The sequence below is a fragment of the Penicillium longicatenatum genome (assembly GCF_028827895.1).
Source record: "Penicillium longicatenatum strain IBT 33135 chromosome Unknown contig_2_segment0_segment0, whole genome shotgun sequence".
Lineage (NCBI taxonomy): Eukaryota > Fungi > Ascomycota > Eurotiomycetes > Eurotiales > Aspergillaceae > Penicillium > Penicillium longicatenatum.
The window spans coordinates 533,837-549,658 of record NW_026643120.1 but is presented as its reverse complement, the minus strand read 5'-3'; the positions used below and the strand labels follow the sequence as shown (position 1 = coordinate 549,658).

The 15,822-nt window shown below is 47.5% G+C and overlaps 9 protein-coding genes across 9 annotated transcripts; 4 read left to right on the top strand and 5 right to left on the bottom strand.

The window, feature by feature from the left end:
- Positions 1-313: 313 nt before the first annotated feature.
- On the bottom strand, positions 314-1,384 carry N7484_002728 (aldo/keto reductase; the record flags this gene model as incomplete). Its single annotated transcript, XM_057113148.1, has 1 exon — positions 314-1,384. The coding sequence occupies one exon, from the start codon at positions 1,382-1,384 to the stop codon at positions 314-316; it is 1,071 nt and encodes a 356-aa protein (XP_056973288.1).
- A 189-nt stretch (positions 1,385-1,573) lies between these two features.
- N7484_002727 (uncharacterized protein) lies at positions 1,574-3,673 on the bottom strand (the record flags this gene model as incomplete). The annotated part of the gene is made up of 2 exons (XM_057113147.1): positions 1,574-3,460; positions 3,512-3,673. The coding sequence occupies 2 exons, from the start codon at positions 3,671-3,673 to the stop codon at positions 1,574-1,576; spliced, it is 2,049 nt and encodes a 682-aa protein (XP_056973287.1).
- Positions 3,674-4,114: 441 nt separating this feature from the next.
- On the top strand, positions 4,115-5,150 carry N7484_002726 (dihydrodipicolinate synthase family protein; the record flags this gene model as incomplete). The annotated part of the gene is made up of 2 exons (XM_057113146.1): positions 4,115-4,573; positions 4,629-5,150. The coding sequence occupies 2 exons, from the start codon at positions 4,115-4,117 to the stop codon at positions 5,148-5,150; spliced, it is 981 nt and encodes a 326-aa protein (XP_056973286.1).
- Positions 5,151-5,445: 295 nt separating this feature from the next.
- Positions 5,446-6,179, top strand: N7484_002725 (uncharacterized protein; the record flags this gene model as incomplete). The annotated part of the gene is made up of 2 exons (XM_057113145.1): positions 5,446-5,798; positions 5,906-6,179. 2 exons carry the CDS (start codon positions 5,446-5,448, stop codon positions 6,177-6,179), a joined length of 627 nt encoding a protein of 208 aa, XP_056973285.1.
- A 157-nt stretch (positions 6,180-6,336) lies between these two features.
- N7484_002724 (sialidase family protein) lies at positions 6,337-7,509 on the bottom strand (the record flags this gene model as incomplete). Its single annotated transcript, XM_057113144.1, has 1 exon — positions 6,337-7,509. One exon carries the CDS (start codon positions 7,507-7,509, stop codon positions 6,337-6,339), a length of 1,173 nt encoding a protein of 390 aa, XP_056973284.1.
- Positions 7,510-7,928: 419 nt separating this feature from the next.
- Positions 7,929-9,735, top strand: N7484_002723 (uncharacterized protein; the record flags this gene model as incomplete). Its single annotated transcript, XM_057113143.1, has 4 exons — positions 7,929-8,147; positions 8,201-8,911; positions 8,968-9,327; positions 9,382-9,735. The coding sequence occupies 4 exons, from the start codon at positions 7,929-7,931 to the stop codon at positions 9,733-9,735; spliced, it is 1,644 nt and encodes a 547-aa protein (XP_056973283.1).
- A 275-nt stretch (positions 9,736-10,010) lies between these two features.
- On the top strand, positions 10,011-11,097 carry N7484_002722 (uncharacterized protein; the record flags this gene model as incomplete). The annotated part of the gene is made up of 4 exons (XM_057113142.1): positions 10,011-10,154; positions 10,204-10,219; positions 10,273-10,351; positions 10,410-11,097. The coding sequence occupies 4 exons, from the start codon at positions 10,011-10,013 to the stop codon at positions 11,095-11,097; spliced, it is 927 nt and encodes a 308-aa protein (XP_056973282.1).
- Positions 11,098-11,522: 425 nt separating this feature from the next.
- N7484_002721 (uncharacterized protein) lies at positions 11,523-11,732 on the bottom strand (the record flags this gene model as incomplete). Its single annotated transcript, XM_057113141.1, has 1 exon — positions 11,523-11,732. One exon carries the CDS (start codon positions 11,730-11,732, stop codon positions 11,523-11,525), a length of 210 nt encoding a protein of 69 aa, XP_056973281.1.
- Positions 11,733-12,837: 1,105 nt separating this feature from the next.
- On the bottom strand, positions 12,838-14,493 carry N7484_002720 (MFS transporter; the record flags this gene model as incomplete). The annotated part of the gene is made up of 1 exon (XM_057113140.1): positions 12,838-14,493. One exon carries the CDS (start codon positions 14,491-14,493, stop codon positions 12,838-12,840), a length of 1,656 nt encoding a protein of 551 aa, XP_056973280.1.
- Positions 14,494-15,822: the final 1,329 nt, after the last annotated feature.

The following is a 15,822-nucleotide window of genomic DNA, read 5'->3' as shown; positions in this document are numbered from 1 at the left end:
AAAGAAGGAGCTTAGTGCAAGTGGATTTGAAATAGGTCAAGAACACGTGCTGGTTGACAGGTCACAGTGTTTGTCATTGGTTCGTTTCTTGCATGAGAGGTACATAAGCTGACTCGCTTCATGCACCTCGTGCAGATGCCAGAACCTTCAGGCGGAAACCCTGATTGTCTTCTCACGTTTGCTCCAACTCCAATGGTCACTCTTTCGTGAGCTCTCTCTTTCGTGACCACATATTCGTCTTTCATTGTACCGCGTCATCTGATTGATCTTCATGGCGATACACTTGGTTTAGATCGAAGCTCTTATAATTCAACTAGATTGCTTGCACGGCTAAAGACCGATAAGGCTCCTCGAGATATCGCACTTCATCCAACGTCAGCTCTACATCCAACGCCTCCAATGCAGCCTCTATCCTCGTAATAGTGCTTAGCCCAACAATCGGACAAGCCCCCTTTTGTAACAACCAAGTCATCGCTATAGAGCTCATGGCACAACCTTTACTACGCGCAAGCTCTTCAACCCGATTAACAATCATCTCGTTCTGATCCCCAATAAACCAGCGCTTCGCTTTCTCATCCTGATCCGCACGAGCAGATTTCTCCTGCCAAGACCTCGCCAGAAGGCCTCTCGCAAGAGGGCTCCAAGGAATCAGCCCAACACCCTCCGCATCACAGAAAGGATTCATCTCCCGCTCCTCCTCGCGATAAAGAAGATTGTAAAGTCCCTGCATACTAACGAAAGGTGTCCACCCGTTCAGCTTCGCTGTATATTGCAGCCGCGCGAATTGCCAACAATGCATACTCGATGCGCCCAAATACCGGACTTTGCCCATGCAGACTAGATCATGTAGCGCTCGCATGATCTCCTCGGCCGGCGTTTCGGAGTCGAGTCGGTGTAGTTGGAGCACGTCGATGTAATCGGTGCTCAATCGTCGCAGGGATCCCTCTACTGCATCGAAGATATGCTTCCGGCTTAATCCCATCTGGTTCACCAAAGTTCCATCGTTGATTGCGGGATTGGGTCGTGAATCAGGTTCATCCTCCAGGACAGGGTAGTATATCTTCGTCATGATTACTACTCTGCTTCGCGGGATGGAGTATTTTCTCAAGGCATTACCAAGTATTGTTTCTGACTGGCCATTCGAGTAGGTATTTGCGGTGTCGAATGTGTTGATTCCCATGTCGAATGCTTTCTTTAGCAATGGTAGAGACTTTTCCTCGTCCAGAACCCAGGGTGATCCTTCCCAGCTTGGGTTGCCGTAGGTCATGCAGCCGAGGATTATTCTGGAGACTTTCAGACCACTGTTTCCGAGGCGGCGGTACTGCATTTGCGGTGACGCTTTTGGACGCGCATCTTGCTTATCGGGAACGGTCTGAGATGTCATTGTCGCTGATGCTTGTGGAACCAAAGGCTCGGTATTGCGGCTCATTCTCAAGTGCTTATATGCCATAGGCCCGGACATGGACCGCTTATTGACTGCCGAGATCGGTCATCTCTCCGACATTACAATTAGGTAGGGCCGTCAACAGGAAATTGGATCTAAAATTTATTGAAACCGTATATAAATCATAGACTAAGTCATACTATTAGGCATCATCCCCGGGAACGTAAATTCCCCAAAGTCGGCTAATAAAAAGTCATCTACAGGGGTTACGAGCGATTCTCCAGGAAATGGAAAGGATCCTGAAGCATGCATGTCGCCTTGCATATTGGGTTGGTAGCCCATCGCATCAGCCGCTATCAGGAGTGGAGGAAGCATCTCTTCCCCATCTCTCTGTAGCGATAAAACACATTCATGTAGTTTCCGTGTAAGACCAGGTGTCATACGACAAATGGGATGCTGCTGAACGCTAGGCGTAGCCTGGAACAGTCCCAATACCTTGCGAATCAACTCAAAGTCCTGACTGGGTACGATCGACAGCTGAGTGTGATAGTTCTTCGTGACCTCTAACAAAAAATGGCCCGCAAATGCTATCATGATGTGGAAGTAATGCGGCATTCCAACAAGGCTGTGTTGAATATTCTCTTCGTGAATCATTTCAAAAATTGCGATAGCTGCTTCATGAGCCATGCTAGCTGCGGTCAGAAAATGTGGAGGAATCGCCTCCCCATTCAACCCTTTGAAGACCTGATGTCCAAGGTACAGTTTTCCGAAATGATAGTGAAGCTGTAGACCGCGTTTGGGGAAATCGCCGATATATGGATCTGGCTTGAAGATTGCGGAGAACTTATTGAACCATCGATCTAGTTGGCGGGAATAATGTATTATCTGGTTCGATAGTGATTGTGGCACACGCGCCTCCTGATCTGAGCCTAGTAGGTCGCGAATTTGGCTCATGATGACCAGAAGTGCAACCTGTGAGATAAGTCGGATATCAGAGTCGGTGGTATCATCGCGGGCTAGAAAGGTTTCCCAGCTCAATGCAATTTCCTTGTCACTGCGAAGAAGAGGGTCGCGATTGTGAAGAATGGAAAGATGTTGGTCGGCGATGAAAATAAGGTACCACAGTCTCACGCGATCTTTCACTGTGATGGTATCGTTATGCGTCGGAATCGGTGAAGTGGAAGTCTGGGTTGGCGTTGTTCGGAAAGCACCTGGGTTAGAGAGATGATCAAAGCTGCGATGTAATCGCATATCCGCTGCACGACGGATAGCATCGCTGGATAAAATTCTTGAGGCATCGGAAAGCCAAAATGAACTTATACATAGGGCGCGAACATGTTCCAGATCGTGTTTCTCAAATAGCGATCGCGACATAAGTCTTCGGAACTCGCGATTGCATGCTTCGTATAGCGATTGGCCTTGTGGATCTTGTAATGCTGAGACTGTACAGACGGCGGCAAATAGTAATGGTGATGTTGTTCTGATTTGCTGAACACTGCGATAGCCACTGCAAATCCCATACAAATACGGGTCTAGTCGGGTGTAATATCGCTCGACAAGGGTTTCCGCTACGCTTGAGCTTATCACACCTTTGGTCATCAGGTCCTGGGGTAAATTTTGTCTTTGACGTGTGACGCTCGGGGGAGTATTGGCTGATGATCCAGGGCTTCCAAGTTTGGCTATATCCAAGTACGTATCGATAGGTGCTTGAACACCAGAGGGAGTATCGGGCGGAGATATCTCACAACCATCGAGATCCTCGGCATCGCGTTCTTGTTCGTCGTTCTGGTCGGCTTTGCTTTCGCTTTGGGGTGCATCACTAGACGACACAAGTGCCCTTGGCAAAGGCAGGTTGAGATGTTGACAGATGTTTCCCAGGACCTCATGGATCCCGCAAATATCGGTTTGAAGGTGCTCAGTGTTCCTGATAAGTGTCAATAGTGATATAGATATTTGCAAGATCTCAACATACTTCACCTCTTCCACCAATGATTGTAGACTCTTATTCAACACACATGACAAGTTTCGTCGACGACATCGAGTGCATGGTGGTCCCTTAGTCATATCACATTTGATCTGAGCCGTTAGAGCCCAGCCAATCAAATTAGCAGTGAGTTATTGACCTACTTTTTGCTTCCTACAGGCTCCACAGGCAGTGATCTTGCGGGTGATCCCCGGCAAAACATCCAACACCCCGGGGTCTTTCGCATCCGGGAGCTCAACAGACGAATTCGCATTCGGCATGGCGTCCGGCGCCTCATCGGCCCAAACCCGCTTCCGCTTTGTCATTGTGTGCTTGCGGTGGGCTATAAAGATTTCAGACTTGCATTGCGACAGGTTAGGATGAACGGTGCCGGTGAGTAGCCCGAGGGGGTTTATCTACCAGCGAGAGGGGAAGTCCAGAGGCCCGCCCTGACGAAATGAGCCCATTCTATTCGCCAAACATACATCCTTTGATCAAGACCTCGGGGGAGACAGAAGTGGTATGGATCGGCCTACCTGGCCAGAGCTTCCCCACACCATCCACAGGGCTGATTGGGAGTTTTCGAGCTCCCCCGCATTTGTGGAAAAGACTCCGGGGCGGAAATCTCGGACACTCGCCGACGTGGCTTGAAAGACCGGGATATTTGCGAATTGTCCAAAGTCTATAAGGTGAGCATGCTTATGGCGCACACGCATGACCACATAAACAGGAACGGTCGAAAGTGAAAGCCAACACGAATTGACATTATGGGATCCATCATAGCTGCGAAATCCAAGTCCCTCCCACCAGGGATTTACCCCCCAGTTATCTCTCTTTACAAGTCGACCATTCGCCAGGAAATTGATCTAGATGCTTCTTATAAATTCTTTACGCACTTGGTTCGCGGTGGAGTTCACGGGCTTGTCTTAGCCGGAACCAATGCAGAAGCTGTTTTGCTCTCCGCCGAGGAGCGCAAGGAGCTTGTCAAAGTCGCCAAAAAGGCTGCATCTGACCTTGGCCGCCCGGATTTACCAGTGGTTGCTGGAATCAGTGGACAATCAACAAATGAGTCGATTCGCCTTGCGGAGGACGCTTTGAGTGCCGGCGCCGATTTTGGGTTATTGCTCCCTCCCAATTACTGGGCTAAGGCCGTCACCAAGGATGTGATCCTTGGCTTCTATCACGATGTTGCAGACGCAACTGCCCTACCGATCGTTGTTTATAGTGTGAGTTGCAGAGCGCTGTTTCAAATAGTCAGGCTGTGTGCTAATCATCGACTAGTTCCCTGCTATGTGCAACGGCATCGATATGAATTCCGATACATTATCCGAGCTCGCCCAACACCCAAGTATTGTCGCTGTGAAATTGACTTGTGGAAATGCTGGAAAAGTAACAAGACTCACACAAGAGTTTGAGCACAGTCAATTCGGGGTTTATGCTGGCTCTTCGGACTGGCTCATTCCCTGCTTGGCGGGGGGTGGTAGTGGATGTGTGACTGGAATCGCCAATATATTTCCGAAGTGTGTGGCAAGGCTTTACACATTGTGGAATACTGGGGACATCAAGGAGGCCAGGAAGTTGCAAGGATTGGTGGCTCAGGCGGAGAAAGCATGCAAGGAAGGGATTGCGCCAACCAAATATGCTGCTTTTCATTTTGCTGGCGCGGCGGCTGGTTTGACTGACCCCAAGGCATTTTGGCCCCGAAAGCCCTATACTCCTTGTAGCGACGAGAAGGCTGCCTGGGTGGAGAAAGTCATGTCGCATCTGGTGCAGCTGGAGCAGAGCTTGCCTGACGCCGTGTAAATCTACATTCTAAATTAGACTTAACAATAGAATCCATGACGCTTCAAACTGTACTATTCCTTGGTTGGAAATTGTAAATATTCTAATAGAATACTAGCAAGGCTAAAGTGTTTCTCAATTCATCTAGCCTCAGGGTATAGACCGTATAGCTCACTCGGGAAAGGAAAATCAATTATCCCTTAGCATGAGGAGCACCCTCGAGCCGCGCAATCGTCGAGTCGCGCCCGAAGCATGACATGAATTATTTCACAAGAGGCCATTATCCAGTCGAAAAGCCAAACTTTCCAAACTGAACATGGACTCTACGCTGCAACCTTTGCTCGGAGATCGTATCACGGAGCTTATTCGCCAGGGACCCTTCTCCCAGCACGAGGACGAGCCCCTCGTTTCTAGGTGGAAAAGATCCGCTCGCGACTTCCTTACTTCTCGATGGGGCCATTATCTCGTGCTTCTGCTGATCACTATTGATGTCTGTTGTGGGTTTTCCGAATTCTTGATTCAGTTGCATGTCTGCGAGTCGAAGGAAAGGCACCATCGCATTGATAGGAGATGGGGTGTCACTGAGGAGGCTCTCGGTATCACTGGTCTTGTAATCTCATGTCTTTTTATGCTGGAATTGATTGTGGCGGTTCTCAGCTTTGGAATAGGGTGAGTGCTTTCTGGCATATTTCGCCGAGAAACAATATGCGGCCTGTTTATCTCGCCTCTTCCCGAAGCTCGGCATGTTTGGACATAATTCTGACCTTACAAACTAGCTACTTCTCGAGCTGGTTCCACATTTTCGATTCCTTGGTGATAATCGTCGCCTTCGTCATCGAAATTGCACTTCAGGGACTGGAAGAAGAGTTGGGCTCTCTTGTTGTTGTTTTGCGTCTCTGGCGCGTGTTCCAGATTATTGAGGAACTAAGATCTGCTAGCGAAGACTCAATGGAAAAATACGAGGATGAGATCGAGAGACTTCGTCAAGAGAATGCTAGTCTCAAACAGAGACTCAACCTGGATATAGGGGGAAATGAGGATATGCCGTGAAAGAAGACTTCAAAGGGATAATTTCATGTCTACAAAACATAAGGTTCCAGATGAATGAATATAATATGTAAATGATGAAATAATATTTTGTCTCTGCTACAGGTCCTGATATTCTATTTGAAAAGGTCGATAAGATCTAGAATCTATCCCAAATTATTCAGAAAAAGTCCTCCCCGAGTCGAACGTACTTGATACGCTGTCTCCAGAAAGTAAAAGCAATGTGTATCACGCCGTTCTTCTCAATCAAGATACTAGGATACGACAACTCGCGATTCAGCTTCTTTTCGCTGTTGTTCGTCAAACAGAACCCATCACCTTCCTCAAGTGTCTTCCACTTCCAGGTTGCCCCCTCATCATCACTCCACGCAACAGACAATGGCGCGCGTGGAGCACCCCAGAAAGCTTCTTTCCCGTGCTTACTCGCCTGGTTAGCGCGCGTATCAGTACCATCGCTGATATCGTCGTAAAGACCATCGCGCCGACCAAGAGCATCCTCTCTAGAGGAATGGTTATAAACCAGCACAATCCGACCGGAAGGCAGGACATCAAAGCAAATACCCGCATTTGGATTGGGAAGAACGGTGGCTTTGGGCTCACTCCAGTCCAACCCATCTGGAGATGTCGACAAATAAACATTATCCGCCCACCGACTTCGGAATAGCCCAAGATATGTGCCACTCTTCAGCCGCTGGATATTCATATGTACACATCCATAGCTATTCGGAATATCTCTCTCCGCCCATGTTTGTCCTTCATCCTTGGATATCCGAATACACGAGATGTCGTCGCTCCCAAGCCATCGTTCGCCTGGCTCAGCTCGACATTTGAAAATTGGGACTACCCATGTCCCATCCTTGAACACGATGACCGGCTGTCGAATGAACGTCCCCGGCTCATTGAATAAGATAGTCGGGCCCGACCAATTGACTGCGTTGTCGACGGAGATTAATTGCTTCACAATAGCCGAGTCTTGGTTCCCGGCATCTTGGGATGTGTATAGTAGTCGGATCTCTCCAGTGGTAGGAACGCGGAACAATAGAGGGTTCTGCTCGCTGCGCGTATGATCGTGTGTCATCTTCACAGCTGGGGTCCAGACCTTGGCTCCGGCCGGAAGCCGGGACATGTAAATGCAAATATCGGGCCGGCCTTCAATGCTGCCACCGAACCAGGCGCATAGCAAGTCGCCGTTAGGTAGGAGGAGAAGGCTTGACGCGTGACATTGCGTTGTGAGTGCGGGGATGTAGGCTTCGGCATAGGAGTAAGCTCGATCTGGGGAGGGTTGGAGCGAGGGATTGAAATCAGGCGCTTCGGTAGCAGATTTCATAATCATGGCTGCGTCGCAAGCTCAGCTTGGAAACGTTGATTGCGAAGAGGAAAAAACCCAAAAGCTTTGATTTCCAAAGTTTGTTTATCTCCTCTTATCTTATCCTAATGGAGCGTCCGCGCTTTTAACCTGAACTGGTTAAGTGTTTTGAGACCGGGTTGGTCACCGGCGCACAGTGAGATGGGTAAATATCGGACAACAAGCCGATTTCAGTGCGTTTCTCCACCACCCCACTTCCCCATGGGGTGCATAGGTCATTACCTGGGGAATGTTTGGCGATGCATTGGCATAGTGGGTCATCTAAGTGCTTAGGCTTGGGCACTGCAGCGGCTATATATTGACCGACCAGGTTTGCAGCGACTGGGAGTTTCTGTATCTCGAATACCCTTCTACGGGCACAGTGTACCTATCTTGTCTTGACTATAATGGCGGGAGGAACGAGTATCTGGGTCAGTAACGAGGCCAAAACTGACCCTAAAGCTATTTTCAACCTTCGTCTTCTTTATCTTCTCATTGCCGTTTCATGGGGTGGTGCCTTCTATGGATTCGACACGGGAAACATCGGGGGAATTCTCACCCTACCTTCTTTTGAGAATGCCTTTGGACTAAATAACCTGACTGAAACCGAAATAGATAACCGAAAGGTAGGTCAAATCACATAAACTCAACTTGGACGCAAAAGGCTGACAAATTCCAGGGGACCATCGCGTCGATGCTCGCAGCTGGCGGATCTGTAGGCGCTCTACTCGCAGCCCCGACATCCGACTACATTGGCAGGAAATGGTCCGTCTTCGGCTGGGGATTGATCTTTGTGGTGGGTGCCGCAATGCAAATGGTGGCAGACTACAAAGTTCTGCTGGGAGGCCGTTTCATCGCTGGCATGGGTGTCGGCGCTTCATCAATGCTCACGCCTCAATTCTTAGCGGAAAATTCCCCGAAATCAGTTCGTGGATCGATGACTGCAACTTACAACTTGATGATTGTGTTTTGTCTCATGTTGGCCTTCTTCATCAACTATGGCGTCTCGAAGTGGTCATTTCCCGGCGTGGAGTACGATAATAGCCAATGGCGGACGGCAATGGGTATCCAGCTCATTCCCGGTGCACTGATGTGTATAATGGTCCCATTTGTACCGGAGACTCCACGTTGGTTGATTAATCATGGAAAACAGGAGAAAGGTTTAGCAAATATTTGCAAATTGAGAAAACTACCAGCGGACCACGAGTATGTGCAAACTGAATATCGCGAGATTGAAGCCCAGGTGAGGCATGAGCAAGAATGCTTTGCCGGACACAATTATTGGGTTGTCCTGAAGGATATTTTCACTTCAAGAAATAACTTCCAGCGTTTCTTTCTGGCTGCGATGCTATTTCTGTTCCACAAGTTCACGGGTACAGATTCTCTAAACGTGGGTTTGCTGTCAAAGACGATCTAGCGAAACACCATCACTGACTATCATGATAGTACTATGCGCCGGAAATCTTTGCCATGATTGGTGTCAGTGGAAACTCAACCACTCTATTAGACACCGGTATCTATGGTGTCGTGAAGACGGTCACATCCCTTTTCTACTTGGTATACCTGGTTGACCGCGTCGGACGTCGAGTTCCCCTGCTGGTCGGTGCAACAATGCAAGGTACTTCCATGCTATATCTGGCGCTCTACCTTCGCTTCGCTGGAGTGACCGAGGACTCTTCTGCGGGAGGAACCCCCGCGGGAGGCATTGTGGGACTTGTTTTCATCTACATCTATGCCTTTGGGTGGTCATTCGGACACTCTGTGGCCTGTTATGTGGTCGCTGCCGAGGTTTTCCCTACAAGAATTGTAAGTCGGATCGATGAACTGGTTAACTGGAATGCATGAGCTAACTTTATTCAGCGGTCATTTTGTATGGCTATCTGCTTCTTTATCAACTGGATTGTGGACTTTGGCATTACCCACGCCACCCCCAACATGATCACTGAAATGGGATGGGGAGTCTTCCTACTTTACTCGATGCTGACCTATTTGGGTGTCATTTTTATCTTTTTCTGTCTGCCAGAGATGAAAGGTCGGTCCATTGAAAGTATGGATAACCTGTTTGACAGACCTTTGTGGATGATGTGGCGCCATGCCTACCCCACCGAGGAAGAAAAGGTCCGGTCGGATGTCCGAGATGAGGCTGTGATGGGAAAGCTACAGGATGAGGATGACCCTAAAAGGAATCATGTGGAACATGTTGAGACTGCTTGATTTAAGGCAGAATGCGGGGTATCGGCAAATAGCTTATACCTTTGAACTTAAATCTAATCCGTTTATTGGCTACTGAAACTCAATGTCAAGAAGGTCTAAGAGCACGGCGTTGGTCCGATTCTGTAGATGAGGGGCAAGAGCTCTAATCCGCGGCGGGTTTCTCTCCGATCTTCTGTAGCTTCGCGCTGAGGTCAATAGTCAATCACCGATTAAATTTAAGGAAGATAGTCTTCGCCTTCTTGAATACCTAAGAGATCTTCTATTACAAAAATACCATGGCAAGCGGCATTAAAAATAAGGCCTTCACGTTGAACACTGGGGCAAAGATCCCCGCTATTGGATTCGGCACTTGGAAGGCTGGACCAGGCGAGGCAGCTGCAGCTGTGCAAGCTGCATTTGATGCAGGATATAGGCATTTTGTGAGCTACTACAAATGTAATGCCTAACATATGCTTACCATTGACCTAGGACTGCGCGCCTCTCTGTCAGCTTTCAAACAATGCCTATTGATGAACAACAAGCTAACCATCCATGTAGACGGAAACGAAGCAGAGATCGGCCAGGTGTTCAAATCCATCAACGTCCCCCGCGATGAATATTTTGTGACTACTAAACTGTATGTTATCTATTCTCCGTTAATATGCCAGTGAACTAATAAAGCAATTTGCGATAAGTTGGTCCTCTGATCACCGTCGCATTACCTCCGCACTTCAAAAATCTCTAGATGACCTGTGCTTGGATTATGTCGATCTCTACCTTATGCATTGGCCCGTGACCCTACCCACATCTACACCAGAAACCTATGGGAAAGAAGATCGCACAGCCCATGATCCTGACTGGGACTTCACCGATACTTGGAGGGAGATGGAAAAGCTGCTGAGCACGGGCAAAGTACGAGCCATTGGAGTCGCGAACTTTTCCACGATCAATCTGGAGAAATTGCTTAAAGCCTGTAAGGTTGTTCCGGCTGTCAATCAGACGGAAATTCAACCACTATTGCCCCAGAAGAAGTTGAATGCGTTCTGTGTGAAGCACAACATCCATCAAACCGCTTTTGGGCCTCTTGGAGGAAGTGGGAGTACATTGCATGACGATCCGATTGTGAAAAGCATCGCAGAGAAACGAGGCTGTAGCTCGGGCAATGTGTTGTTGAGCTGGGGAGTTAAGAAGGGTTGGAGTGTTATTCCGAAGAGCACGAATAGTACTAGGATTGCGGGGAATCTCGAGAAATGTTTTGAGATGGATGGGCTGGAGACTGCTCAAATTGATGGATTGGTTCAGACATTAGGAGGAAAACGGTTCAATCGTCCGAACTGGGGGGCTGTTATCTTCCATGACGACGAGGGAGAGAATGTACAGTAGGTTTTATCGGTCAATTACACTGAACTGAGATTGGTTCAAAGAAATTAGATCTATGCGCATGGGCATATTGGTGACTACTGTAGAAATGATTCAGCAATCATGTTCACCAAGTTCCATACCAACCAATATCATATTCATGACCCTTGGACGCTGCGATATATTCATATCAACATTGGAGTAATAGACCTTCATCCACTTTGAAGTCTGGATCAGCTTTGTCCACAAAAACCTCGATAACTCGGATTCTTATCATTTCGCTTGCGAAGATGTCCTTTGACGTTGTACTTGGGATTCATCAGTGTTGCGGTCATTCTTCCTCCGTGGAGTGCATTGTCATTTAAATTGTCCAGGGTGTTCACATATGTTCCGTCAGCTTTGAATTACCGGAACAAAATGGACGCCCATCCCAACCCCAATTTCCCATCTCACTTGTGGACTTGTCTGAAGCTCTTGCGGACCTGCCGATGGAATTTCGCAATGTGATCCAACTCGTGAGCTGCGAGTTGGTATCCACTCCTTTCCTTGTCGGTCATGTTTGCAAATTTCGGATTCAGTTCACTTTCCTCTAGTGCAGTGAACTTTGGTGCCTTCTGAAAAGCCCCATCCACCACCTTGTCTATCGGTAGTGCAGGCATTTTCGTGAATCAAAAACAGAACACGAAGTGAGAGCTTAGAAGTTCACCCACAAAGGAGAACCCTAATTCATTCATAGATTGCTATAAATCTTACTTTCTCTTCACTTTGATGCCCTCATAGATCCACTGATTTGATCATTGACTGATCTTTCTTACTTGACTTGTATCTTATCCGCCTCGCTATGAGTGCCTCTCTCTGTCTCTCTCTTTCCTCCTTCCTCCCTCAACCTTTCGTTCCACCACAATTCTTTTATTTCAATCCATCTGATGTCTACTATATGATTACTCTCGATACCATCCCCAGACCTGTATTCGTTTGGTGACCACCAATCCCAGGTAAGATCTCAGATGGGCCCCTCTCCTCTCCTCGCGTCTTTCTTGGGGGCTTCCGGCAAAAACCATCATCCACCACTTCTGAGACAGTTTCACAGTCCAGAAAGACCCTGAGCGTTGATGATGAGATCTTACCAGCACCTGCTGACGGGACGTGCCCGCCTCCCTTCTTTTTAGGTTACCTCTCCAAACAACTTCTTGACAAGATCGAGGCGGAAACACGATGTGAAAGGGTGAGGCGAGTATGTCATGTGTGAGGACTTGCACCGGCCTCCGCCAGGCAGGTGACATACCCCCGGTATACAGACAGATTAAACAATCTTTACGAATATAAGCTTCTTCTACATCCATCAGTCCAGATGTCACTCGAAAGGCAGAGGTTGTATCTTGGTACGAATTGGTCACCATTACCAACAAAGTGATCAACAAATCACGGGTCGTTTTTCAATACGAATACCGGGATGAGTTGGGCCGACTTCAATTGACATACGAACTACTGAAGGCAAGGATGAAAACCACCAAAGAACAACTCAAATATTTGGCTCTGTGTTGTAGTAGCGCAATTGCAGGTCTTTAGCAGTGATATCCGATCATGACCTTATGGACGAATTTGCAGGGGGAAAACATCGTACACTTTGTCACTGATAGCAATGGACAGATGATGGTCATAAAGACTATCCACGAAATATTAACATTAAAGGTCGATGTAATGTATAGTATATTGGACATGAACTTTTATTCAGATATGAAGTAAACACAACGAAGCCGTGGGCTAGGCCTTTCCCTCCATTGCAGATTTCTTCGCTTCTGATTCTTCTTTCTTCCCCAGTCTCTTCTGTCGCCATTTTATTCCTTGTTTCATCATAATCCAGAAGCAAGGAGAAGCTGCAAGCGCAATCAACGCTAGCGTCGTGTACGCCCATCCCGAGCCCATGGCTTCAGTCATTGGACTGACTGCAGCAGATGCAGCGGCACCTAGCTCACAGCGAAACAAGTTATTCGCTGCAGTGGCAGATGCTGACTTCCCCGGCCAGATGTCAACCATCAATGCAGAAAGCACCTGTGAGGTACCCATCAGAGCCCATCCGCAAATGAATAGAAGAATTACAGGGGCTGCCAAGTTGACTTTCCGACCTAGCACCCATCCGTATGCAATGACTGTTACAAGACTTATGTAGTACATTGGCAGGGCAACTTCTAGTCGGACTCTCTCAATGTTGAAGTTGCGAAGATCTTGTCGAACATTTTTCAGCACTGGGATTCCAGCTTTCTTAGCATGGCGACGATAGTTCCAGTCAACGATGGCGCCTGTCGAAAAGGCAGACGCTATTCCACCGGCACCAATGGGGAGGTACATTAAGCCGGTTTGAATGTTGTTGAAATGATATACCTCATGGAAGGACGTAGTTGCTCCAGTCATGACTGCGTAGAAACAGGCAAACATCAACCCAGTGGTCAGCAGGATCAGCATTGTTTCTAGGTCGTAACAAACTTTCAGGGTCGGCCAAGGTGAAGGGATGGTCAAGCGATAATCTTTCCGCACCTCGGCAACTTTCTGAGGATCAGGGCTGATACCCTTTTTAACTCGCCGTCTTTGTCTTATAAGATCCGTCAAAGACATATTCAGGATAGGTGGTGGGACTGATCCGTCTCCAACGACTTTCTGGCACGTTTCTGGGAGGAATAGCGCAAGAAAGATGAAGAATACGCCACCGAGGATTAGGAGAAACCAGAAAATCCAATGCCAGTTCAGGTACTGGCTGATAAGTCCACCAATGACGGGAGACAGAGAAGGGCCTAGCATACCTCCGATGGTAGCATATGCAATGTAACTGCCTCGCTCTGAAGAAGTGACCATATCTGCCACCAAGCCATTAGCAAGTGCGACCGTACCACTGCTACCGGCACTTTGTAGCATTCGGAGAACGAGTAAGGCGGCGTAGCTGTTTTGTAGGCCGAGTCCAAGGTTGGCCATGAAATAAATTATGAAGCAGAGCATGTAGGCCGGCCGCCTTCCTGCAGTGTCGGAGAAGCCTGCGATAAACATCGGTGCAGCCCCTTGTAAGATCTGATTAGCAAAAGGAAGAAATATGTTAGCCATGAAACCTTGTTTTAACAACACAAATTGTTCCCTTACCATGTAGGTTGTAACGGTGATATTGATCTTTGAGGTGGACACATCCAAAGCTGTCGCTATCGTATCTAGTGCTGGGAAATAGATACTGGACGATAAGGGCGAGAAGAAGGCGGCAAGAGAGCCAACTGCGACCATTGCCCTTTTTTCGGTCATGGTGAATACAGAGAAATCCTCAGGCTGACGCTCCACATTTTGGACGAATTGACTTTCAGGGTCTTGATCCGGTTTTTGCTCTGTAGGTACAGCGATAGAGTGGGTGAGGCTTGTCGAGCTTTCGTCGGGTAAAGGCATAGTTGACAACGGCGAAAGACTGCTGGGCAAAGAGTCGACAATTCCACTTTTGGTAGTCATTACATTCCAGCCGAGATAATGATTGAGGAAGAAAATTGCTGGGAAGATCTTGGTCATAAATATTTTTTTTTGCGCACGGGGTTAAGGAAAAAAGACAAAATGCCGTTAACGGGCCGGAACCGGGATACGCAATATAGTGGTATGAGCTTTGGACCTACCTACCGACGCCTAAGCCTATTTGCTTCATTTCTGTTACTTAAATCCTAAATCCGACCGATGTTTACGTGGGCAAGGCAAATTCCTGTTCAAGGCGTTTGATATACCTGATTTTATCTATTTCAAGACAAGCCAATCGCTTCATTACCCATCGTTTTCCGTAGATAGTCTGAATAGTCTCACTCAATATCAATCGCTGAACAGACGGCTCACAATACATTGCTAGACTTTAGACTTTGCTGAGTTGGAATCTGAGATTCCTCGCTCTCGTATGAAAATCAATCCACAGCTTTTCGTCTGCCACCTTACGTAGATATTGGGCATGTTTCAATGAATCAAACATGCGCAACCTTTGGAAACGCAGAAGAATGGGTATTTTTCTACGCATACAAATTTGGCAATATATGCACTCCAGATACATGGGCTCTAAGTATATAAAGGATGCCCAGGTGATTTGAAGGATACAGGTTGCTGCCTAGAGAAGTTGTAAAACATACAGGCAGAAAAATGTTACTACCTATAAATATCTATTTTCCTCCTTCTTTCTCTTCCTTCCTTACCGCCCGTTCATTTTAAAAATGAGACAGAGAGGGGAAAACCCCTCTCATAGTGGGTGCTTGCGTTGCTGCGAGTTACTTGATTCAGTCTTTGAATCAAGAAGAGACTATTTGAAGGTATGAAGAAGACAAAGGAAGCATTCATCTACACCAAGGGCTACTGAATGTGATCTGACCTTCAATTAAAGCCAAAAAATACCTCAAGTGCGTGATTTCAAAAAGTCAGGCTGAGAGTTCGATGATCTCGAGAAAGAAGTATGTTCATCCGATTTCATTGTCATCAAAGAATGCTCCTCTCACAAGTATCATTCTCGCCTCATATGGCGAAATTGACGCAGCCGACCGCAAGGAAGGTTATTCTGGTGGGCATTTCACTAATTCGTTCAACGCCCAGGAAGACATCGAGAAGCTCCCGATTGAGATAAGCAGCTCCAGAAGGATATCAACTATTTTCGCAAGCATGGCCGATACGATACGTCAAGGAGTCTGACCTTGATTGAAAGGTGCTTTGATTTTAATTATTTACCGCACGTATACGTTTACTTTGACAAGTGCA